At 42.9% G+C, this 26,886-nt stretch overlaps 1 protein-coding gene across 1 annotated transcript in view; it reads right to left on the bottom strand.

Annotated features, from left to right (window-relative positions):
* The window catches only part of LOC126417102 (dynein beta chain, ciliary-like), a 739,775-nt gene that overhangs the window by 18,213 nt on the left and 694,676 nt on the right, over positions 1 to 26,886 (bottom strand). The window contains exon 40 of the mRNA XM_050084997.1: positions 26,602 to 26,775. Within this exon, the coding sequence (XP_049940954.1) occupies positions 26,602 to 26,775 (174 nt within the window). The remainder of the gene's footprint in view (positions 1 to 26,601; positions 26,776 to 26,886) is intronic.

Here is a 26,886-nt window from a genome sequence, read left to right as displayed (position 1 = left end):
TTCTTCTAGTCAAGTTGTGCCAAAAATTTCTCTTCTCCCCAATTCTGTTCAATACCTCCTCATTAATTATGTGATCTACCCATCTGATCTTCAACATTCTTCTGTAGCACCACATTTTGAAAGCTTCTATTACATGGCTACACTCCATACAAATACTTTTCAGAAACGACTGCTGACACTTAAATCTATACTCGATGTTAACAAATTTCTCTTCTTCAGAAACGCTTTCCTTGCCATTGTCAGTCTACATTTTATTTCCTCTCCACTTCGACCATCATCAGTTATTTTGCTCCCCAAATAGCAATGTGCAGGGAGGAGACCCCCCAAGAGGGATCATTGCCGACAAAATTTTATTTAATTAAATTTTTCCACGCATAATGTTCGGCCGTAGCCGGCTTGGGCATACTGTGGTGGAAGGTGCTGGCCGGAAGACCATGGTCGGCACATTCCTGCCAAGTGCTCCTCAGTCAGACTCAAGTCCCATGGGTGGGTTGCGCTGACGGGGGTACGCTACTAGCAAGGCGCGTTGGCGGATTCAATCCTCCAATCAGAGACTAATCGTGTGATCACGTGGGGACGCGGCCAGGAGCGGCGAGGGCAGCTTGGAAACAGCTCCGCGCTCTCTTAGCTTCTGACCTCGGCCCCGAGTAGTCGCTCCTCTAGCCTCTGCCTCTCTGATGAGCAGACGGCAACCCCTCTTGGGGCTGCTCAGCCCTACGTAGGCACCACTGTACCATCATTAAAAGAATAAACTGGGTCCATTCCACTCAATTAATTTTCATTTTACAACGCCCTCCGCTCCTGACTTCTATCCTGACGAACAAATGGTGTCAGAAGTGGGATTACGCATGACATAAAGCTAGATGAGCTGTTACAGTGGGTTCTGTTTAAAATTACATTAACATACATAAATATAGAAATGAAGCACACAAGTATCATATCAAATTGTTGCAAATACCATATCAATAAGTAAAAAAAAAGTTAACTGTCTCCTTGGGCTAACCATCCAAGTATAATAACATTCACATTTTGAGAAGAATTTTCTCGTAACTCAATATATTTGCTGAACACCATTAAGTGAGAGTGACAAAGAAAAGTGACACCAGTCTGGTGCAGGTGGGACATAGATTGTGTCGTAGGATGTCAACGCTGTTGCTAAAAAAAGGAGAGAAAAAAACTCGACGATGTCCATAGTGGACACAGAGAGTATAAGGAATTGGATTAGAAAAGACTAAGTTGAGCGTAATTTCTGAAGGACTTTCCCTTTATGAAGGTATAGTGCATGGCACATCGTTTACACGACGTTATCACCTGCTTAACTGTGTATACAACAATTCTGCGATTCCAAAATAGCTGCTTCATACTTCTTTCTCAAACTCGACATCTCTTACATAAAAAAAAACTTTACTTTGCGACCAAATTCGCCGTCTTTATCCTCTCAACATCTTGCGACTAAACTCGCCATCTCTATAACTCCGTAGTGCTGGCCTCCTTGGGCCCAGCTGGTTGCTTAAAACTCCGTCTATCCTTGCTTGTGTCGCAGTGTCCTGGGACACGTCATACAGTTAAATGCTACTACTTCAATAGTCAGTATTCCTTTGGAAAATACAATGGGGAAACAAAGAAGGCTCAAGGTTTTGAACAGAGATTTCCGCTTACTGGCGTTTAGCTGCGGGCAAGACGCGGTTAGTGTCTGATGTTGCCTGATCAGCTGTCGTCAGAGAGCACGGAACACTGTTCTCGTGGACTCTTCTTCGAGATGGAAGATCAAAGTCTGGGCTGAATAGTTTTGTGTCTGTTGAAAGTTGACAGATCAAAGTGGGTAGGATGGACTGTGCCGCGAAACTGAAAAGTGAAGAAACGACACAGACAGCTAAGGGGCCGCGCGGGAGCCAACCGCATCACGTAAGGTACGTGCCCTTGCGGGGCCTTGCTTGCAGCAACGTATAATACGGCAATGCCATGATACAATCCAAGCATGTCACAGCGGAAAACGTGCTACGAACGCTCAAATTGCGACACGTTATTGGTGGCAATACCGTGACGTGGACAGGTATGTAAGATCTTGCCTGCCGTGTGCACAACGAGCACAAAATAGGCATCCGAGAGCGCCACTGCAAACACTTCCTCAGGCATCTTCACCCTTCGAAATTCTTGCTTTAGATTTCCAAGGTCCTTTTCCACAGTCGCAACCAGGTAACAAATACATTTTGTCTGTCATTGATCACTTTTCACGTTATCTAATTTTGGTTCCCCTCCCCGACATGACAGCTGAAACTGTGGCGAGAGAGTTTGTAAATCGTGTGATACTACCTTTTGGAAGTCCTGATGCCATTTTAACGGATCGAGGAACCAATTTCATGTCTGCTTTATTTGTACAAGTTTGTAAATGGCTAAGAATCAAAAAATGACGTACAACTCCCTTCCATCCTAAAGCCAACGGTCGTGTTGAACGCGTACACCGTACAATTTGTAAAATGTTATCCTATTATGTTGCAAAAACGCACGCTGATTGGGACAGATATGTACCATATATTTCTTCTGCATACAACACCCGAATACATGAATCCACAGGTATACCCCTTACGAAGCTGTGTTTGGACGGCCGATGAATTCGCCGTTCGAAATAGACAAACTACCTCAAGGTTTATAAATAAAGGAAGTAAATGGTTTAGCCCGCCGGCTAAAAGCGATCTGGTATAAGGTAAAGAGGAATAATATCAAAGCTACTAATAAACAGTTGCACAGGCAGAACAAAAATGCTGTTTTACCGACTTATCAAACAGGTGATTTAGTGTTACTACGAAACCCGGCAATCAAAAAGGGACGAACTAAAAAGTTCTCTCGCCACTTTGAAGGCCCGTATCGGATTGTATAGTTGACCTCACCAGTCAATGCAGAACTGCAATTAACCTATCGTACGGTGATAGTGCACTTTGACCGCCTGCAACCTTACCACGGTAGGGCTGGGTCACCACAACAGGTCGCAGCCCCCGATCCGCCTGTGTCACCTCCACCTCAAGTGGAACAAAGACGAAAGAAAAAACGGAGGAGATTACCTCCACAGGGTTGTAGATACCCTTTGCAGAATCGACACCCTTATGGGTTGAGGTCGCGTGATTAATCACGCCTAATTAGAGTTTTATGTTATGTTTTATTGCAGCTTAGATTAAGTCATTTTCTCCAGGGACTTGGAAGCAAGACGTGCCTGGCCACCACGGAGTTCCCAGCCATTCTCAATTGTCAATTTCCAGTCCTGTCATGTATTTTTGCTCATTTTTATATGTATGATTATGTTTTATGTTTTGAAAGCAATGCCACGCATTAGACGTCACGCAACTGACTTGCTTCAAATGCAACCATTACACTTGGTGTTGGCAGAACCGCGGCTGCTAACTCCAAATAATATTCTTCAATGTCCTCTATTGCCATCTATTTGGCAAACCAGTACATGTGGAGTATTTTTACTCCGAGCTTTTCTTAATACTTGTTACGTTGACATCTAATGAATTGTACTATGTCGTAGTTCTGTATTTGCTGCAGCTAACCGTAAGTAATCGGAACAGATAAAGCCAGGACTTGAAATGCATACGCCTCGTACACTTTGTTTACGGGACCAGCTGTTGGCGGGGCAACACATCAGCTGTCGCCTCCCCTCCTCTCTTCTGCGCTGTCCCTTCTCCTCGCCAAGAACTGGCCAGCGGCCATAATTTTTTCTCAGCCAGTAACAGCGCTCCGCGTGATTGACATATCTTATCACCACGTGCGCTGCCGCCTCCAGCGTCTCAACACGCGGCGCGTCCGAGTAGTTACAAAAACAAACCGCAAATTACTGCTCTATTCTCCGTGTATGACAAGACTACAATGCATTTACCATCATTTTATATAACTAACAGCCTTTAAAAAAAAAAAAAAAAAAAAAAAAAAAAAAAAAAAAAAAAAAAAAAAAAAAAAAAAAAAAAAAAAAACTCTTATTCTAGATAATTAGCAATTTCTAATTCATCGTTATTTCTTGTACACGCTAAGTGCGTGATATTTGTCGCTGCAGTAGCGGCCGGTCTCTCGCGGCTACACGCCGTCTCACATAACCGCTGACGTACCGGTGCCTATTTCGCACCTACGCGTGCGCTGCGCGCTCGCTAACAGCTCCGAGCTGGTTTCTTTCATGCAGCCGGAAGACACGGCAAACAAAATTCATTCAGACATCCCAATAAATCTTAACATAAATATTAAGTAGATGTGATTCATTGTTTAAATTCTTTTCCTCGTTTTGTTTCACATTAGCTGGATAAATCACACGAAGTTCTTAACGATTTACATTATTCTGCATACCTTAGTCTGCCAATCCTATAAGTGAAGTTTCACTACTGCTTTGATTCATTGTATAAGCTACAAACTACAGCCCTAACCCTCTTACACATCGAACTATGATCACATTTAATGTTATTTGCCTTGGGCAAACCAATGCAGTTCAAAAATGGCTCTGAGCACTATGCGACTTAACTTCTGAGGTCATCAGTCGCCTAGAACTTAGAACTAATTAAACCTAACTAAACTAAGGACATCACACACATCCATGCCCGAGGCAGGATTCGAACCTGCGACCGGAGCGGTCGCTCGGCTCCAGACTGTAGCGCCTAGAACCACACGGCCACTCCGGCCGGCAAACCAATGCAGTGCCACGGGTTTTTCACGCTACTGACGAGGCACAAACGACCAATCGTCCGGGCTGCCGTATATCGGTGGGCGATTGTTCCTTGGTTGCTACGCAGTTATTTTTGCCCTCCCCATTTATTTTACTCTACTGCTGTGGTCATTGTTCTATCCTGTTTTCCTTCTTCTGTCGATGAGGAGGCCCCTACAATATGTTAGGTACCCTCTTCTGACAGTACCGGTCTTTTAATCTTACCACCCATTTACACTGAGATATTGCTCTCCCTTGTTGCAGTCTTGCCCCAAAATATCGGCCGATGATCCATTGTGAGATACGTACTTTGCCTCTAATTAGCCGGTGATGTAAGCGCTACGGGAACTGTGCGTAGTTGTCCTTTCACTTCAATTTGTTATCGTCAGTTTTAAAACTAACACACACGCAGCCTAGCAGCCAGCCCCAAGTGGCCAGTGTTAAATGTTAACGTTGAGCGTTCCGATTACTTACGGCATTATTATTACACATCATTGTGTTTTTATTTTCCTGTCAATATATGTCATTGTTTATTATTTCATTATGCTAGCGCTAGTGATTTATAGTTAATGATTTTCATTTTATGTAGTGTTATATACTGCGCGCACAAAAAGTGACGCTATTTATGCATGTATGCTATTTTAGCTTCAGAGCTATTTTTATTGCTTGAACAGTCGACATTTTCCTAGTACAGCAGGTCGCTAATAGTGCCGCTGATACTTTTATTTCATGTATCGCAGGAAACCCATGTGCCTACACTAATTCTTATTAAGTCAGACGGACGCCCTTAGGCCCGCTGAACCACGGTATCGCAGATCGCTCCAATGCACTGCCTACCCCTCAATTATTAGACAGGTTACCTTAGCACTGTCCGCAGGTTGCCCCATTGCCCTGCAAATTATATAATGATCAATCCAAGTCTGCAGATTGCACTAATGCACTGCTGAACTTAATAGTCGAGTCACTCGCAGGTAGCTCATACGCACCATGAACTTGTACTTACACGTCACCGAATCCTAGGCTCCTCGGTTGACCATCAGCTATTCGTTTATTATTGCTTTGCAATAAACTGTTACTTTTAAGTTGCACTTACAATGTCTTAGTCTCAGACACAGAGCCACTAGCGCTCTCCGACGCTGTTATCTGAGCTCAGCACTCTGCCGGCTCAGCGCTGATAAAGCTGCGCTGCGCCGCCTCCACTGCTTCACGCCCAGCCTCTGTATTCACGAGCAACAGACTCGCTCTCGCTAACATTCGTTTCCGACTTCAGTACAGTTAATCTCTCTATTGACCACTTCTGTAAGTAAAGATCCTATGATTATTGAGTTAACTTGAGCTGTCCTGCCCTCATTCGGGTTTTCTACAGCTGAAAAACCACTCAATGTTATTTCTGAAATTTTCATGAAGTACTTCACCTGTCTCGCCGTGTCGAGCCTTAGTGGGGTGGGTGCCCCTGCGTAGTGGCCAATGCGTGGGAGGTGCGTAGGCTGTGCAGGTTTACACCGCGATCATAGGATTCCTTCTCATTTTATTCATTAAAAAAAAAAAAAAAAAAAAAAAAAAAAAAAAAAAAAAAAATACTTTCTTCGTACAAAATCTCAAATTAATTAACGACACTTGGCCTTCGTCCCATAGCAGGTTGAAAAATTTTTCCAGCGAGTTACGCTTAGTCTGCGCTGCGTAGTACTGCCTCCGCGTTCAGCGTCTTTTTTGCTGACGCGTGATTGATCAGCGGATACTCAGTGTGGAATTACACCATTGTCTTGCCGCCTTGCTACCCCCACGGCTGCCAAACTGTTGGTTGCCTGCCGTGATTCTACTTCGTGGCCTTCTTCATCAGTAAGCGTGACTGAACGGGTCCATCGTTGCTACTTGCCAGGTAATTATTGCTACAACGTTGTACCCCCTCTGTCATCTCTGAATTACTCATCAAGTAAGCCAGGAAATTTTTACTTCTAGGGTCACTAATACTTTCTCTCGCAGTCGACCGTTATCAACATTGGAAGCTGAAAGCAACCTCCGTTCAAATGGCTGTCAATTTATCATCCGCAATGGGCAGCATGTTAATCTCAATGGTTGTCGTCGTCGCCGTTAAGGCGCCTCCATTTCATGTCTACCCTTCCACATCTGGCATGCTTTTTGGACGTCGTCACAATCTGGTGCATACTCCACATTATGCTATTGTGTTAGCTGATGTCAACTTAACATTATTAGAAGAGGAAGACCGTGCTTTATATGATACAGCTCAGCAATTGTCAAAATATGATACCTTCTTGACGCAGACGAAGGAACATGAGTTTCTCCGATCTTTGTGGGAAGTGACTAGAATTATTTCAACCCTTCGAAGTCAATTGAACAGTATTAGGGATGCAGTACCACTGCCTCGTTTCAAACGAGCCTGGTTTCCCGTTGGAGGTACATTATTAAAATCTGTCTTTGGGACTCCTGACGAAACAGACGCAAAACGCTGGGATTTGGACACACAGCAAGCGCTTTCGGAAACACAAGTTAATCACGAAGTGTTGGTACATCAACAGGTGCGCCTGACACATCTTGAGAATAACCTGTTAGCCACAACTAGACAAATACAAGTTGTAGCCGACAGACTAACACAACACTATGGTGCACTTGAACAATCCTTTAACCAAGAGTGGACTCATCTTCATTCGGGATTACGTAATCTGAATATCACATTGGACATTATGAAGACCACGCAGATTCTTTTATTTAATATACACACAGCACTGTTACACGTGCACATGTTACACTCGGCCATTCAACTCGGACTGCAAGGAAAGCTCAGTCCACATCTGTTACCCTCAGAGCCCTTCTTGCACATCCTACACAATGTGTCGTCGCAAATTTTGGCCCCTAAACAAATGCTTTATGCCGTGCGGGAAAGCAACCTCCCCTTTTACTATGCTGCGTTGGAGGTCCGACTTACCCGTAATTCGGACGGTATTCGGATGCTAATGAGGTTGCCAATCACGTGCGCAAATTGCAAATACGAGTGCTATCAAATATACAGTTTTCCAGTCTCTTGAGCTACCCTTCACCACCATGTTGTTTGGCAAACTCAAGAATTTTTAATAGTTAGTGGGGATCGACAAACTCACGCCACTCTCTCTCGCGCTGAACTATCCAGTTGCTTCCATACAACACATTACTTATGCTCCAGGCTAATTTTACACACTAACACTACTGAGTGTGAGATGTCACTGTTTTTAGCTGAAATTACTACACCTCCATGTCCTCGTGTTCTAGTCTCACTTCTTCAACCAACAATTCAGCCTGTTGGCAACACTTTTCTGTTCGCTGTTCCACAGACTGTCACCGCCACCCTGGTGTGCCACCGTTCAATGTCAGAGACTGAATCGTACCGGGTAACACTGAATAATAGTGGCCTAGTGTATAATAGTTCAAGACCTGACATATACGCTGCTTCTATGAGGATATCAGCTCAATTGTAGTCTACCTTTCATGTCACCATTCCCACATTTACCTTATACCTTCCTGAACTCTCTTTTAAACTCCATCACCATGAGAAGCTAAAGAATTTACCGAATACCAATGATTTAGATCTACTCCAATCGATCAATCATCTCCTTACCCAGGAACACAACCAAGTTGTTCTTGACCAAGTGGCCTCAGATATTGCTGATTGGCACCAAGCCAAGCGATTAACCACCGTTGTATTACCCAGCGCTGGTCCGGTAATAATCATTGTAATGATTCTGATTATAGTATCCTGGATACTCTGTAAAAGAGGGTTTTGCAAATGTTTCACTTCCTTCCGAGAAGTAGTACCACCCCCACAACCTGAAGGTGAATATCACACCTGAAACTACCTGCCAACCTTGGTGCATGCGATCAGGCATGACCCCCCTCAGAATTAAGTTGTAGTCTAGGTGTCAGGTCAATGAACTAATTTTGTAATGGATTTGTATTCTATGTAAAGTCTATGGAAACACAATTTAACTGTCGAGTCTTAACCCTCATGTAAGTCATTTTGTTTTCTCTTTAAATTTTTGTCATTTTGTAATGTTCTCATTCACCTGCTTGGGCAATTACCATTGTAATCCTAGATTTAAGAACTCAAAGTAATATTACAGGGAAAAACCCCCTTGTGACTGTTAGGCCTGGGAGCATTCTCTCACCCCCACGAGGGTGGAGTGTTTCAATGTGCTGTGCTCCGGTGCCCCTCATCATCGCCTGGGTACCCACCACCACTGATACCGCCGACACACACTCACAGCAGGGCGCTGCCCCACTGCCGTTGCACCAACTTCACAAGTTTGTTATTTAAGAGCCTTCCTTCAGGCCACTTTGTAACTTTTGCACATATTGATATCACTATGTTATTTCTGGGACCCTTCATAATGATCATATATTTTTAAATGGAATAATCAATTAGAATAAGCTCATTCATTTTCATCCAGAGAGCCTTCTTCGGAAGGGGAAAGGATGTGCAGGGAGGAGACCCCCCAAGAGGGATCATTGCCGACAAAATTTTATTTAATTAAATTTTTCCACGCATAATGTTTGGCCGTAGCCGGCTTGGGCGTACTGTGGTGGAAGGTGCTGGCCGGAAGACCATGGTCGGCACATTCCTGCCACATGCTCCTCAGTCAGACTCAAGTTCCACAGGTGGGTTGCGCTGACGGGGGTACGCTACTAGCAAGGCGCGTTGGCGGAATCAATCCTCCAATCAGAGACTAATCATGTGATCATGTGGGGACGTGGCCGGGAGCGGCGAGGGCGGCTTGGAAACAGCTCCGCGCTCTCTTAGCTTCTGACTTCGGCCCCGAGTAGTCGCTCCTCTAGCCTCTGCCTCTCTGATGAGCAGACGGCAACCCCTCTTGGGGCTGCTCAGCCCTACGTAGGCACCACTGTACCATCATTAAAAGAATAAACTGGGTCCATTCCACTCAATTAATTTTCATTTTACAACGCCCTCCGCTCCTGACTTCTATCCTGACGAACAGCAAAACTCATTTACTACTTTAAGCTTCTCATTTCCTAATCTAATTCCTGCAGCATCACCCGATTTAATCTGACTACATTCCATTATCCTTGTTTTGCTGATGTTCATCTTATATCCTCCTTTCAAGACACTGTCCCTTCTATTCAGCTGCTCTTCCAGGTCCTTTGCTGGCTCTGACAGAATTACAATGTCATCGGCGAACCTCAAAGTTTTTATTTCTTCTCCATGGATTTTAATTCCTACTCTGAATTTTTCTTTTGTTTCCTTTACTGCTTGCTCAATATACAATATACAATGACCTTATAGTCACTAATTCCTGTATCCATCATGATGCTCCCTATTTGCTCAGAATTATTTGATGCAAAGAGGTCAAGCATGTTTTTGCAACCATTTACACTTTGAGTGTGCTCTTGTATTAGTTGTTCAAAGTAATTTTCGGAGGAAACATTCAGTACATATGCGGACAATGTTTTATGCCTACCACCAACTGTAATAATGTATTTTGCTGATATATTGAGTGTAGATTGAAGTCATCAACTATAATTGTATGAGTAGGGTACCTATTTGAAATGAGGCTGAAGTTTTCTTTGAATCATTCAGCAATTGTATCACCTGAGTCAGGGGCATGGTAAAAGGACAGTGATTGACATCAATACTACAGAATGGATACCTCCAACCTAATTCTCACAGAAGGATAATGCTCACTGCACCCATTACAAACAATAAGCGACATGTGCCTCTTGGGTCATGACAAATGGTGAGCACCTCAGGGAGGCCAGCACTCATTTGCTTGACACAGACATGGAGGGTGTGGCTTTCTTGGCCTGGGTACTGGTAAACACTGCCATTCCCCCGTTAACTGTAAGCTCTGCGCATGCTTCAGTGAGAAACATTGTCTGTCATAGGGAATGGGGATTTCAACATATCCACACGGATCATGAATATGGTATGAACCTCTATTAAAAAATCTCAATCTCAACGTGTACTCTACACTGATGAGAACCTTGGCTATTGAAATGGAAGAGCACCTCAATATTAGAAGGCTTACCCAGGCAAGCAGGTCTCTGTCTGGGTGTACACTTACTCCCCCAGCTGCTTGTGGGAGTTCCATTAAGTCTGTTGGACAGTATAAACACACAGACTCCCAAGAGACATCATGTGGCCAGTCCACGTAAGGTGACTGTGAATGTAAGAGAAAGTAACAGTAACAGACCGGCCCCATGGTAGATAATGTATTTATTGATGTGAAAGACGATGGAAGCTTCATTTGAGAAATAGTTGCCTTTCTATAGCCATCAAGTTGTAGAGGTACTTGCAGGATAACTCAAATCCATCAAGAGGCTGCGCAATGGCACACTCCTGATTGAGACACTGAAAGCTACCCAAGTGAGTAAATTGTTAAATGCCAAACTCCTTGGGGAATATGCTATCAACACTGGGCTGCACACTGGGCTTAATTTTTGTAAGGGAGTTGTAATTCCCAGAACATTATGAATATAGGTACCAAAGAACTCTAATGCTAATGGGAAAGCAAATGTGTCACTAACGTTCAGAATTTTATGAAAAGGATTGGGGGTGAACTCCAGGAATCACTATCCCTTATCCTGACCTTCAATTTACTGCCTGAATATATTGTGATGGCCCTATGTACCTAACTCTATGTGCTGCTGTGGGAGTTGACACTTCAGTCTCACTGTCATGGGTTATAATAGTCAGGCTATGTGTGAAGTATGGGGCTCCACTGCTCATGAACCACGTATTCCATGTACTGGCCAATCCACGTATGTTAATGGCCCTCAATCCCACCCAGTTTGGCGCAAGGAATTTTCTATCTTTGCTGAAGAGAAGGAAAGTAAGGAATTTAAAGTCATCCAATGTCTCTCGTAGTCCAATGTGAAGAAAGCGTTTACGGCTGTGCAGCCACCCAGTTTTGTGAAGTCATTTCCCTCAGCACTGAAGTAGACTATACAGAAGACTAGTGCTGGCACTCGGACTTTGACAGCTGAGCTAGGCACATGGACCTGCAACTGCCAACACAGCTGCAAGCCTGCACCACTAGACCAGCAACGAAACCTTCCTACACTGAAATAGTGTTTGGCTCTGATACTGAAAAGGATAACAGACCCTCATGGCAGACAGTGCAACAGCACCAACAAAATGTTCTTGTTTCAATGGCCTTATCAAAGTCCCCAGAATATAAACTGGGATGAAAAACAATTATATCATCTTACAGCACCTCACAGGGAGGAGAAAAGAAATCCTCCTCACCCTTTTTAACCTCATTTGGCTGCCAGGACTTCCCCAACTCATGACCAAAGACGATTTTAAATCCACTTTTGAAACTTGGGAAGAGGTACACATATCCGAATAATTATCATAATTCTGTCCTCACTAGAAGCGTGAGGAATATCTTGGCATGGATGGGCACAACTCCTTCGTCACTTTCAGTGTGCTCCACCTTTGACAACCTGATCCTCCTGGAAGCACCTATACAACAGTCTTCCTGCGACAGCATCAACTTATAACTAAATTTTTTGATACCAAGAAGGACTGTGGTGCTACTTGGAGGCAAATTATCTTCAGGCAACTCTGTGAATTAGATGGGTGTGGCTGGTTTTAAAGTTTTACACCATGATTGGAGCTGATTACCAACTTGTCTCCTACAGCGACCCACAATTATTTTAGACTTGTCACATTATAAGAAAGATTTCACTCCAGATTTCATGTTTCACACTCTGTTTTTTAACATTTTAGAAAGGCATCGCGACAGTTGTGGTTGGGCTCAATTGTGCTATCGGTTTTCAGGCCCACATTACCATGAAAGAATGAACCCACCCTCATTTCTTTTTCAGATGTGCCAGATGCCTGTGCCTGTCATGCTGCGAAACTCTATCAAGATCGAGTTAGACCATCCAACATCACTCATTGTCATTCAGCCTATTTCTTCTAGTGAATGTGCTACACCACTGGTCATCGTTAAGATGCCGACAGATAAGCTTTGCCTCCGTGGTGACTTCAGTGTCATGATTAATGCATACTCTATGACAGATAAGTATTCTTTGCCCCACCCTGATGTGTTGCTTGCAAAATTATCAGGTGCCCACTTCTTTTCCAAGATTGATTTGTTGGAATGGATACGGGCACTACGCACCTTCTTGTTGTCAACGTGCCTTTTTTGGCCTGTACCAATATCAACACTTGCCTTTTGGTGTCACTAGCACACTCACAATTTTTCAGTATTTTTTAGAACAGTTGACAGCCTCTGTGCCCAGCTGCATCGATTACCTAGACAATATCACTTTTTCGGGTTCTGCCACCAATGGTCACCATAGAAATCTGTGATAGTTGTTTTCTGTTTTGCAGTCTGCAGGTCTCAAGTGCAGTCTTGCCAAATCTCAGTTTTTTCAGCAGTCAACTGAGTAACTAGGTTTTGAGGTTTCTCACAGAGAGATCATGCCATTGCGTTACCATGTTGACACAATTGCAGCTTTGCTGTGGCTATCACCATTAAGGAACTGCAGGAGTTTCTAGATAAAGCTGAGTACCACCGTAGCTCAGCTCCTGCATGCGCTTTTGCGTAAAAATGTGCCTTTTTTCTGGTCGCCATCTGGTGACTGAGCTTTTACTTTGCTTAAATCTAAGTTTCAATCTGACTTGTGTCAGGCCACTTTTCAGCCGGTTCAGCATCTTGTTTTGGCTGCCTCTCTGTAAGGTCTTGATGCAGTGTTGGTGCAAAAATACATGTATGGGCCTCAACAACCCACTGCTTACACTTCTAAGACTTAAACTCCCTCTCAGGGCAATATTCTCAGATTTAAAGAGATGCTTTAGCCATTATGTTTGCCCTCAAGAAATTTCATGTCTTCTTATATGATTCTAAGTTCCATTTAATCACGAATCACAAGCTGTTGGTTGCTTCGGCTTCCGTGCCAGACAACGCAGTGCATTTTTTGCAGCAGTGGGCTCTCTTCCTCTTCCATTATCATTATCAGACCTATTACTGGCTCAAGGCACAACACAACAATGTCGATGCCTTATCTCGCCTTCTGATCAAGCTGGACCCAGCATTCGATTGGGATGAGTGGCTTTGTTTCTATTTAGATATTGAGAACTGGAATGTGGTCAATTGTTTTCCCATCACTAGTGCCACGTTAGCTTCAACCATTGCTGTGAATAAATACTGTACTTAGATGGGTGCTCTCTTTTGTGCAGCACAGTTGGCTGGAAACCCCCAGGCCATGCCTTGGATTCCTTGTATAATTACTTCACTCTCCAGCACTGCCTTTCTCTGTTCAACGAGGTTCTTTTGTTAGCTACACAGGACACTGCTCCCCAGGTTGTGATTCCCGCTTCCTTACACCTTAATGTACTGTGGCTTATCCATGTCGCTCATTGGGGAATGTCTTGCACAAGAACTTGGGCCCGCTGGCATGTACACTCCTGGAAATTGAAATAAGAACACCGTGAATTCATTGTCCCAGGAAGGGGAAACTTTATTGGCACATTCCTGGGGTCAGATACATCACATGATCACACTGACAGAACCACAGGCACATAGACACAGGCAACAGAGCATGCACAATGTCGGCACTAGTACAGTGTATATCCTCCCTTCGCAGCAATGCAGGCTGCTATTCTCCCATGGAGACGATCGTAGAGATGCTGGATGTAGTCCTGTGGAACGGCTTGCCATGCCATTTCCACCTGGCGCCTCAGTTGGACCAGCGTTCGTGCTGGACGTGCAGACCGCGTGAGACGACGCTTCATCCAGTCCCAAACATGCTCAATGGGGGACAGATCCGGAGATCTTGCTGGCCAGGGTAGTTGACTTACACCTTCTAGAGCATGTTGGGTGGCACGGGATACATGCGGACGTGCATTGTCCTGTTGGAACAGCAATTTCCCTTGCCGGTCTAGGAATGGTAGAACGATGGGTTCGATGACGGTTTGGATGTACCGTGCACTATTCAGTGTCCCCTCGACGATCACCAGTGGTGTACGGCCAGTGTAGGAGATCGCTCCCCACACCATGATGCCGGGTGTTGGTCCTGTGTGCCTCGGTCGTATGCAGTCCTGATTGTGGCGCTCACCTGCACGGCGCCAAACACGCATACGACCATCATTGGCACCAAGGCAGAAGCGACTCTCATCGCTGAAGACGACACGTCTCCATTCGTCCCTCCATTCACGCCTGTCGCGACACCACTGGAGGCGGGCTGCACGATGTTGGGGCGTGAGCGGAAGACGGCCTAACGGTGTGCGGGACCATAGCCCAGCTTCATGGAGACGGTTGCGAATGGTCCTCGCCAATACCCCAGGAGCAACAGTGTCCCTAATTTGCTGGGAAGTGGCGGTGCGGTCCCCTACGGCACTGCGTAGGATCCTACGGTCTTGGCGTGCATCCGTGCATCGCTGCGGTCCGGTCCCAGGTCGACGGGCACGTGCACCTTCTGCCGACCACTGGCGACAACATCGATGTACTGTGGAGACCTCACGCCCCACGTGTTGAGCAATTCGGCGGTACGTCCACCCGGCCTCCCGCATGCCCACTATACGCCCTCGCTCAAAGTCCGTCAACTGCACATACGGTTCACGTCCACGCTGTCGCGGCATGCTACCAGTGTTAAAGACTGCGATGGAGCTCCGTATGCCACGGCAAACTGGCTGACACTGACGGCGGCGGTGCACAAATGCTGCGCAGCTAGCGCCATTCGACGGCCAACACCGCGGTTCCTGGTGTGTCCGCTGTGCCGTGCGTGTGATCATTGCTTGTACAGCCCTCTCGCAGTGTCCGGAGCAAGTATGGTGGGTCTGACACACCGGTGTCAATGTGTTCTTTTTTCCATTTCCAGGAGTGTATAATGACCGGGCATAGATGGAAACATTACGCGGCACTGCTGCTTGCATTCACTGTGTTCAACAACAGACAGTCACTCAGGTGTCTTTTTCCTCCTGGCCGACACTGCAGTGCCCATTGGGGGGGTCTACATGTTGATTTTGCTGTGCCCTTCCTAAATCAGTATTGGCTCATTGTAGTGGATGCCTATTTCAAATTTCAATACATGGTACACTGCCCATCCAAGTCCATGGTGGCCTCTATTTCAGCCCTGTCTAAGATTTTTGCAATTGAAGGACTTCCGTGTACTGTGGTTACCAATAATGGCCCCCAGTTTGTTTCTCAAGAATTTGCATATTTCAGTCAGGCTAGTGGTGTTCGTTATCTCTCAGCTCCCCCATTTCATCCTCAATTTAATGGTGAGGCTGAACACATGGTTCGGATGTTTAAAACTCAGATGCGGATGTATGTATCCAGCAGATCTCCTGAAGCTGCTTTAGACTGTTTTTTGAGTTCGTACTGTTTCACTCTGGTGGAGGACAAGAGCCTAGTGGAGCTGCTACATGGATGCCAACCACCTTCAGATCTGTTGCACGCAATGCTGTGTCGCCCAGTGTCACTGGCTCTTGTGTCGATTCCGGCTGGGTAAGCCTGTCTGGGTTCATGGTTTCAGCGGCCAGTTGAACTGGGTTCCTACCATCATTGAGGTCACAGGGGCTGGTGCCCCTGTGTCATCTACACTCCTGATGGATGGACATCCTGTCATTTCGACTAGCTGTGGCCATGCACAGCTGGGTCTATTGAAGAGGGTCCACCACCTCTCCCACCCCTGGTTGCTACTGATGCTCATTCCTTCATCACAGACATTCCAGTCCATGCCGCAGTGGGCGTCACTGCCTGTTGGAGTGTTGTGTGGGTTTCTGCTTCCTCCCCCACTCCTCGAATGCAGTCAACAGTGCAGCCCCCACTGCACCTAACGTCACAGCCACTGCCATCTCAACTGCACGTCCTGTGCGGCCGTCCCCTCCGATGCCCCTGCTAACGCCTCCAGTGCCAACCGCTGATGTTGACGAGAACATTGCTGTGGTGACACCATCCCCAGTTCTGCCCTCCAGCCTCTCACGAGGAGGGGGACTGCATACCAAAATACCTCGTCATCACTTCCACCCCTATCTGCCAGTGACTGCTCGCCACATGCACTGCAGCAGGCTCCATCATCGAGCGATGGAACAGTCATCAGCAGACAGGATGATGGATGCAGCAGGAGCTGCTATCTAAACAATTGCATTTACAATGTTGGTGGTAGATGGGAGCCCACGAACTGAGATAGCTGGAGGCAGAGGGCAGATCTGCAGTTTCAGTGTGCTGAGACTACAGTCGACAAATAGAGGTAAGTTATGTTTAGTCCATCTGTTATTTGCTCATATCAAAAGACTTTTTAAAATGGAATTATAATTCTGTAGTTGTGAAGGAAGAGGATGTGATTCAGTTTGATGGAAGTGCCAGTCACACAACAGGACAGAGAAATATGGATGAATTAGAAATTAAAGATGTTTCATTTCCTAATTTACAATAGCTATCTACAATTGTGAGAGAGAAACGGGACAAAATTTTTTAACAGATGTAACTGTGGGATAGATTACCAGCTCTTTTAATGATAGATTGGTTGACTTCAGTGATTCTGATTTATATGACATAAGCTAGGGTGATGTAAATGAACAGGGAACAATAGAGGCAGATGCCAAACTTCATATGGTGTAAGTAAAGCAAATTGAACAGGAAATTGTAAAGGAGGTGTCAACACCATTACTGCTTAGTATCAATGAAGCAAATAAAAATTTAGCTGGGGGTAATAAGCAACATATTAATAGAAAAATTGTCAGCAGTCCAGTACTATAAATGGTTTAGCTTGTGAGCTTAATCAACAGTCTGGTACTATTAATGACTTAGCTGGTGAGCTTAAACAGTTCAAAGTTGAAATTCATACTAAGTTAAGAAACCAGGTTTCTAATCTAAAGGAAATGTGGCAAAAAGAATTGAAGGCTTTTCATGAAAAGGTCAAAGTTAAAGTTTCTCAAAGTGAGGGAAGTTGTAAGAAATTGCTTCAATGGTTCTCAGACATCGCGTCGGATAATGTTGTGGAAGCTGCACAATATTTCAACGAGACAGCTACTTGTCATGTTCAGGTGCTTACTGACGTGTTGCTGCAATGGCTCACCAATATATACGCTGACTCGCTAGAAGAGCGCAGGCGCCAAGGGTTAAGGCTACGGTATCACATCATTGTAGACGAATCAGAGTACAGCGACATCCAGTGCCCCTTGCCATACAAATGGGCCACAGGCTTCTCATTCACGGCGCAGGAAAAGCACGACTGAAATTGTGGCCCAGCACGCATGCGGGCAGTGTGTCTGCGCCCAGTTTAAATGTGTGGGCTTTGATTCTCTGTCCGTATTGACTCTGCTTCGTTAGACTGCGGCCGACAATGCTTTAGTACCGCCAGTGCTGGTTCCCATGCCTTGCTGCATTGTGCATTGAAATCCCATGTCCCTATTGATCAGGTCATTACTTATACAAATTTCGACTGCTTCTTTAATGATGGATTCCCAGTACTTGGAAGCAGATGAAAGGATCTTTGCCTCTCCGCAGTTCATGCAGTGTCCCATGTCAAGACAGCTGGCTCAGTCTGTGGTGTGACGTCTATGTTCAGCACATCTATCCTTAACAGTGTGACACACCTGGTCAACGTATAGTTTCCCACACTGCCATGGGATTTTATATATCCCTGGTCTCCTTAGGTCATCTTTTACAGAACCCAGAATAGTTTGCACACGTGCTGGACGGTGGAAGACACATTTTATTTGATGTTTTTTGATTAGCCTGCCAATCTTAAAGGACACGCGACTAACGTACAGTAGAGGAACCACCCTCTTGGAGCTCTCTGTTTCTTCTGGCTGTTCTTGAGCTTTAGTGCATGCAGGTTTAAACGCACTATGGATCTGTTTATCAGAGTAACTGTTTTGTACAAATACAGAATGCAGATGGCTAAGCTCTGCTGATAAGCTCCATGCATCAGAGATAATTCTAGCCCTATGAACCAGAGTCCACAACATGCCGCTGCGTTGAGATGGGTGATGACAGCTCATTGCTCGTAGATACAGATTAGTGTGAGTCGGTTTGCAAAACACACTGTGACCCAAGCAACCATCTTCTTTTTTGCAGACCAAGACATCATCAAGAAGCAGGAGGTCTCCATTCTTCTCTACTTGCATGGTGAAGCAAATGCTGGGATGGAGGGAGTTAAGATAGTCCAGAAATCCAGGAAGCATTGCTGCTCCGTGTGGCCAAACTACAAAAGTGTCGTCCACATGTCTCCAGAAACATTTAGGTTTCAACATCTCTGACTGAAGTGCTTTTTTGTTGAAGTCTTCCATAAAAAGGTTAGCTACTATGGTAGACAAAGGGCTACCCGTAGCAACACTGTCAGTCTGCTCAAAATATTGTTCATTAAATAAAAAGTACGTAGAGTTACATGGGAAACCAAAGATATCCAAAGGTAGCAGAGTATTATAGATTGCTTAAAGGCATCTTGTTCAGGAGGAGAAAGAACACTGAAACTTAACGGAAAGCTTGTTTTCCTGAGCAACATGTGGATTAGTTAACTAACTATACACAAAAGTTTGGTAACTATGGGGAAAGGAAATGTATAACCAAGTTAAGTGAGGCTGTTATCTTTAACAACATGTACAGAAAAGAGTAGTGTGTGTGACAGATGTCAGAAAGTTAGGGCCTAATGAGATAATCCAATGTCAAATGTATGATGTGGAACCACAACAAGACTTAATCTAGTGAGTATGAACGTGTCTGGTTGTTTGCCTGCGTCAAGAGGAGGGTGTGAAAATGTTTTTGTATTAGTTGATCAAATGAATAGATGTAAGATGTCCTCCTCCAACTTAGTTCCTACAAATTGTAGTGAATCCACCAAGGGTACTCGTGTAAACAAAGAGACCACATTGAAACTCACTAAAAAAAATTGTAAGAAATCCTCAGATAGTGTAAGAAAGTAATTAACAGAGCTTATAAAAAAGGGTAGATAATGGAAGCAAGCAAAGAAAGGATCAGATCCAAGAAAACATTCAGAAAGCAGAGCACAAAGTAGCTACGGTTCTAGGTGTATGTGAAAGTGAGCATACAATAGTAAAATCAATGAAGAAAAGTCAAAACTGTTTAAAAGCTGTAAAAGTTGTGTGGACGAAGTAGAAGCTAGCAATGATCATTGGACTGATCAGGTGGCCAGGTAGCAAATGAATCACATGATCATAACAACAGACTAACTAAAGTAGAACATAATATAAAAGTTGGTGCTAACAGTGTGGGTGGTAGTGTGATAAAAGAGTCGGTTGAAGTGGCTTACATTACTAACAGACAGTTCTTACATTTTGATCCTGCTGGACATGTGCATCCCAAGACATTTTGGAATGATTTTGAAAATGTGTTACCAAGACTGTGCACCAACAAGCAACAGATTGGTTTTATGTCATCAAAATTTATGAGAAAAGCTGGGACCTGGAGTGTGATTGCTAATGAAAGATACATTACTTTGGAAAAGTTTGAAGATGTGTTTTTCAAAGAATATTGAGGTAAACAAAAGCAGATCAAACTGACAACAATTTCTGGGCTGGGGAAAAATTTAATCGCAGAGAGGAGAGTGTGAAAAGATTTGCTTTAAAGTGGGTTGCTAATTTATTATATCTCACTAACAACTTAGAGCCAGAGCAGAATGTAGTGGTTTTTGATGGAAAGAAGCCTGGCATAACAAAATAATTGCTGCTCCCAGGTATGAGATTAATAAATTTATTAATTATCTGAAAAGAGCAGAGTGACTAATGCACGAGGAGGAGCAGGCTACAAGTTGGTTAAGAATGAACCTGTAAAAAGGGAATTGAAATTTTTGGGACATATCATTGCTGGGAAAGGAATTCTTCCAGGTCTGGAGAAAATTAAGACTATAAGGTAATTTAAAGCTATCACCGTCAGAAAAAAATTGAAGGGTAGGGTCTATTGAAGGGCATGGTCTAGTAAGATTTTATTGTTGTTTTGTAACAATGCTCCAAGCTTGAGAAATCTGTTAAGAAAGACAAATCTTATAAGTGGACTTCAGAGTGTTAAACAGCATTCGAAGAACGGAGGGAAGCTTTATGTAACAGTTAACAGTGAAATACTTCACCATCCAGACTGCACAATGCCTTTTTGTTTAATGATGGATGCGTGTTGGTTTGGAGTTGCTTTGGAATTGTTTCAATTGGATAAGGAGGGAGAGGAAGAGGTTCATAAAAGTATAGTTTTTGCTAGTATATCTTTGCAGCAATCAGAAATGAAGTATTGCATTTCAGAACAGGACACATTGGCTGTTACAATTGCTTTGCAATGATTTCATCTGTATTTGCTGGGGCACAAACTGATTCTGTACAGTGATCACAGGGCATGACATTTTTACAAACTTAAACATCCGTGACTTAACTTGTTGGTCTTTATATATTCAGCAGTATGATATTAAGTAGCTTAATGGGTCTGAAAATGTAGTTGCTGATACATTACCTAGAAGTGTAGAAGACGGGAATGAGAATGAGACTTGCATAAAGAGGGTCTACATATTTTTGCTACAATGATCAAAGTTGATGAGGAAGGTAAACTGAAGAGGTTTTGTAAGGAACTAAGGTAAGAACAGAATATGGATGATAAGCTGAAGTCACTTAAAAGTTACCTGGGAAACCAAGAATATTCCAAGGTAGCAGAGTATTATAGATTGAGTAAAGGTATCTTGTTTAGGAGGAGAAAGAACACTGAAACCTAATGGAAAGCTTGTTTTCCTGAGCAACATGTGGATTAGTTAACTAACTACACACAAAAAGTTTGGTAACTATGGGGAAAGGAAATGTATTACCAAGTTAAGTGTGGCTGTTATCTTTAACAACATGTACAGAAAAGAGTAGAGATGTGTGATAGACGTCAGAAACTTTGGGCAACTAATAAGATAATGCAAGGTCAAATGTATGATGTGGAACCACAAAAAGACTTGATATAGTGAGAATGAACTTGTTTGGTCCTTTTCCTGCATCAAGAGGAGGGTGTGAAAATGTTTTTGTATCAGTTGATGGTTTTATCAAATTTGTAAAATTATATCCTATTAGAATAATTATTCCATGCACAGTGACATTCAAACAATTATTCTTCCCGCACTCCATACGTGAATGGAACAGGAAGAAGCCCTAACAACTGATATAAAGGGACGTACCCTCTGCCATGCACCTCACATTGGTTTGCAGAGTATTGTTGTAAATGTAGAAGAATATTATGTAGAAGTCAGGAAACATCCATTTGAAATAGTTGGGGAAAGTTATTAGGATACAGGGAAATTCATCATTGAGAGTTATAGAAGTAAGGGTCATGAGCTTTTGCACAGAATTTAAGATAGAGTGGATCCAATTTTATGTATGTATGTATGTATGAGGGAGCAAAAAAGGATAGATGAACCCATAGAAGGGACAGTCTAGTCTTTGGTGAGGTGAATCCATGTAAGGAACGACCTGTACTGCATTAAGGATGTATTGGAGAGCAAAGGGTAGGTGGACCGAAGGAGGGGTGGTCTATGTCTAGGTCAGGTGAATCACTGGCAGGGATAACTGTATAATTTCTTTTGTGAAGAGATGTAAGGAGAGGGACACCAGCATCACAAAGATGTTAGCAGAAGGTAACTGCCTTAGAGCAAAAGTAATGAACTACTGATCTAGCCAGGTCAAATAGAACAAATCTCTTATGCTTTCCGATATGAAAATCTAACAATGTAATGACGAATTAGTTGGATGACTATAGTAGTTTAAGAAAATAGATAGAGAAATGAATGTACTAAAAAGACACTATATCCTTTAACCAAGTGCTAAAGACATAACCAAATAGAAAATGAAATTGTTGTTGAGCCTAGTAATCACAAATGCAAACTGTTTGACTTAAGACGTATGCTCAGACTTGTTGGACTGTGCGAAGAAATGACACTGAATTTAGTCTCAAGAGAAATTGATTTAATAAGGGTCAAAATTAATCAAAATTTGGAGGTTGTAAAAAGATTGTGATCAGTTAAGCAAGTTATTTTACGCGACATATTTCATCTTAGTGTGGGGATCTGTGGTATAACAGGTTGTTCCACCTCTTGTGGATCAGTTAAGCAAGTTATTTTACATGACATATTTCATCTCAGCAGGGGGATTTATGGTGTAACAAGTTGTTCCATCTCTTACTTGCAGTCAGATGAAAGATGTTCATATAAAAACATTGTGTAGGTGGTTATCATGTAGAAAACTTCCACTGTTTGCACTTCAGTTTTGATTTGAGTAGAGACAATGGAAGAAGCGTGAGCACAATGTTATTCTCTTATGTTCTGTTCTGAGATTCACTACAGCTATGTTGTTCCGAGTAATAAGAGATTTGTCAGCTAACATTTGAATGTTAAATATGAGAACAACCAAATACAGAAGAGTTCTTTAAAAGGTAGTTACGTTGTTTAGTGAGTTGGCATAGATGTGCGCTCTCTTACAGCCCTCAAACCTCTGCTTATGGAGACAAAGTCACAAACCACAAGAAGTGGCACAGCATAACAGGTCCACAGCACAAGGAACTATGGGAAGATGACCTTAAGATAATAATCAAGGTAAAACTTAGTAAGAAGAGTTTCAGGGTGACAGAACATTCATGAAGTTATTGACTCAGTTGCGTAACCCTAGCTTCTGAACACTTCATTTTAACTTACTCCCGTGACAGGATTACTTTAAACACTCTAGTGGTGGGCAAATACCAGTAGGGTGAAAGTGGTCTGGTGAATCTTCTCACAGGGATTTAAGTATAAATTGCAGAGTAGTCCTGTAGATATGGATGTAGGGGGTACCTGTTATCTTGGAATTTCCACTGGAGGTGTAGCCAACCACATCTGTCACTACTTATCATCATGAGGAACAAATTACCCTCAGTCCTACCCACTCCCTATGAAATGGTATTCAGCAGCCCACTCAATCTATGCAGTACAGTATCCTTAATTAAGCCACACCTAGTCCCAAACCCTTGTCTTACATGTCATGTCATTGTGGAAGTGCCAGACCTAACCAATACATCTCTTCAGCATGTCCTACTCCAGTCCAGTCACAGGCTTATCCTACCCTTTCAATGGCAGGGCCAACTGTGTAAGTAGTCATAGCATATACCAGCTCTGCTGCACCTTCTGCATTGCATTGCATTTTATGTGAACAGGACCACCAACCAGATGTCCACTCAAGTGAATCGCCACTTCCAAACTGTGTCAAAGACCACAGTGACAGTCAACTACCCAGTGGTAGAACATGCTGGTGAACACAACTTGCTCGATTTCGAGGCAACACCACAAGCCATATCATCTGAATCCTTCTCCCAACACCAAATTTTCTAATTATGTAGACTGGGGAGGTCTTTGCAACACATCCTTTGATCCTGCAGTCCTTATGGCCTCAGTCTCCATTAGTCCCTGCACAACACCCACATCCACCCCCTGCCCATGAACTTAACTTCACTCATCCTGCACTCACACTACATTCTCTGCAGTGTTCCTCTTCCCAGTCTGCTCCTCCCACCCTATGAGCCTGCTCCATGTCACTAACAGTTGTCAGTCACCCTTCCTCAACCCTCACTCTCACACCTCCCTGCCTCCTTCCCTCCCTTACCCAATACCCTCAACACAACCCCCTTATCCCGGTTGAGATGCAGTTCCCTTACAATGTTACCAGCCAGGACAATGTAACTGCAAAGATGTATGTGTGTATATGTGTACTGTTTAGGTCCGAAGGATGATTCTTCTCAAATACATTGTCTTTTTCTTGTGAACAATTATTTAGTGAGGTGTTATTGTCGCTCTGTAAATTATTGTATCATAACATGGACATTCCTGTATTGTAACAAAAAGAAGGGTAATACAGGGTGTCACAAAAGCCACCAACAAACTTTAGGAAGAGATACCTTACACAAAAAAAGAAAGGAGAAAAAGAAAAAAAAGTCAGTAAATAAGGGCTTTAAAGTGCGTATCTTAAGAGATAAGGACACTTGTTCATCTTCAATACTATGAAACGTATCTTAAGAGATATGGGTCCTTGTTTGTATGTGGCACTATGAAACACATCTATTCTACTGCAAGCTCTTTCTTTTCATATTTTGGGAAGGGACAGCATGGATCAAAACAAAAAAAGTCTGATGAACATGTGTTCTAAAATGCAAACCTTAGTGTTTCACACTAGTGATGATGAACAAGGACTCATAGCTCTTAAAGTATGCATTTTAGACCCCATGTTTACTAGGCTTTTTCCTTGTTTTGGTCACTACTTCCTCCTCCAGAAATCTGGAAAGCAAAGACCTTGCAGTAGATGAGGTCTATTTCACAGTATTGAAAAAGAACAAGTGCTCATATCTTTTAAGGTATGCATTTTAGAGCCAATGTTTACTGACGTTTTTTACATATTTCTATCTAAGGAACCTGTTCTTAAAATTTGTCAGTATTTTTTATGGGAGACTTTGTATATGTCTAGTGATTTCATAAAAATAAATAAACAAATTGAAGAGCATGAAAGGGAAGCAGTGGTGGAGAAGGGAGTGAGGCAGGGTTGTAGCCTATCCCTGATGTTATTCAATCTGTATATTGAGCAAGCAGTAAAAGAAACAAGAGAAAAATTTGGAGTACAAATTAAAGTCTAAGGAGAAGAAATAAAAACTTTGAGGTTTGCCGATGACTTTTTAATTCTGTCAGAGACAGAAAGGACCTGGAAGAGCAGCTGAACAGAATGGACAGTGTCTTGAAAGGAGGATATAAGATGAACATCAACAAAAGCAAAACGAGGATAATGGAATGTAGTCGAATTAAATCAGGTGATGCTGCGGGAATTAGATTAGGAAATGAGACGCTTAAAGTAGTAAATGAGTTTTGCTATTTGGGGAGCAAAATAACCAATGATCGTCATAGTAGAGAGGATATAAAATGTATACTGGCAATGGCAAGGAAAGCGTTTCTGAAGAAGAGAAATTTGTTAACATCGAGTATAGATTTAAGTGTCAGGAAGTCGTTTCTGAAAATATTTGTATGGAGTGTAGCCATGTATGGAAGTGAAATGTGGATGATAAACAGAAGAGAATAGAAGCTTTTGAAATGTTGTGCTACAGAAGAATGCTGAAGATTAGATAGGTAGAGCATGTAACTAAAGTGGAGCTACTGAATGGAATTGGGAAGAAGAGAAATTTGTGGTATAATCTGACTAGAAGAAGGAATTGGTTGTTGGTAGGACACATTCTAAGGCATCAAGGGATCACCAACTTAGTACTGTAAAGCAGGGCAGGGTGGGGTGGGGGGGTGGGGGGGGAAATCATAGAGAGAGGGGAATACAGTAAGCTGATTGAGAAGGAGTAGCTTCCAGTAACTACTCGGAGATGAACAGGCTTGCACGGATAGATTAGCATGGAGAGTTGCATCAAACTAGTCTTTGGACTGAAGATCACAACAACAACAAATTAACAAAACAGTTTACTATATCAGTCACTTATTTGTAAAATGTTTTGTTTATTATGTTTATGTTGACAAACAAACGAACGACTGATTCAGAAGTCATACACTCTGTATGTTGTTAGTAACAGCCTTCGTAGATTTTTCTACGTCATTGGGTTAACCCTTATTAAATAAAAAAGATTCTGAACATCTAATTCTTTTGTGATCTTACCATGTTTAGTAAGATAGTTACAAAAACATGGAGTAATTGCAAACAACAAAAACCATAACAGAAAATAGTGTTTTGTCTCTTATGATTTTTGCATAGTTTCTACTAAATTTATGACAAAATAATATGGCATAATGGTTGTGGAGCTTTGTGAAATATTAATAGACTTTATTCACATGAAATTGCCTAATACATGAAGTTAAATAAATCTTGTTTCAAGAAACAGGAAGAGCACTTTTATCAGTGTAAAGAGTATTAGATTATACACATGAACTTATGTCATCCTTATAGTAGCACAATCATTTTTTTCATAAAAAATTACCTGAAAGTCAGAAGACCATTCCTCAAGTTCTCTAAGGCGAAGTAGAAAGTCTACAAACCAAGGCCCAAGAGTAAGCATGGATGGATATGCCCGTTTTGTCCATGAGGCTGGTACTGTATCCATGAAGAGTGCCGCTTCCAAGTCTTCCATGTCACTTGTTATTGTTAGCTCACCCTGAAATTTCAAATTTTGCATGTTTAAACAGTGGATGTTATACAGTCAATCTTTGAATATACATACCATTGAACAAACTGAAGCTTGTTCTGAAGGGACACAAACTACTAC

This window comes from Schistocerca serialis, chromosome 8, assembly GCF_023864345.2.
Source record: "Schistocerca serialis cubense isolate TAMUIC-IGC-003099 chromosome 8, iqSchSeri2.2, whole genome shotgun sequence".
In the NCBI taxonomy this organism is placed as follows: Eukaryota; Metazoa; Arthropoda; class Insecta; order Orthoptera; family Acrididae; genus Schistocerca; species Schistocerca serialis.
This window is presented reverse-complemented; position numbering and strand designations above follow the sequence as displayed.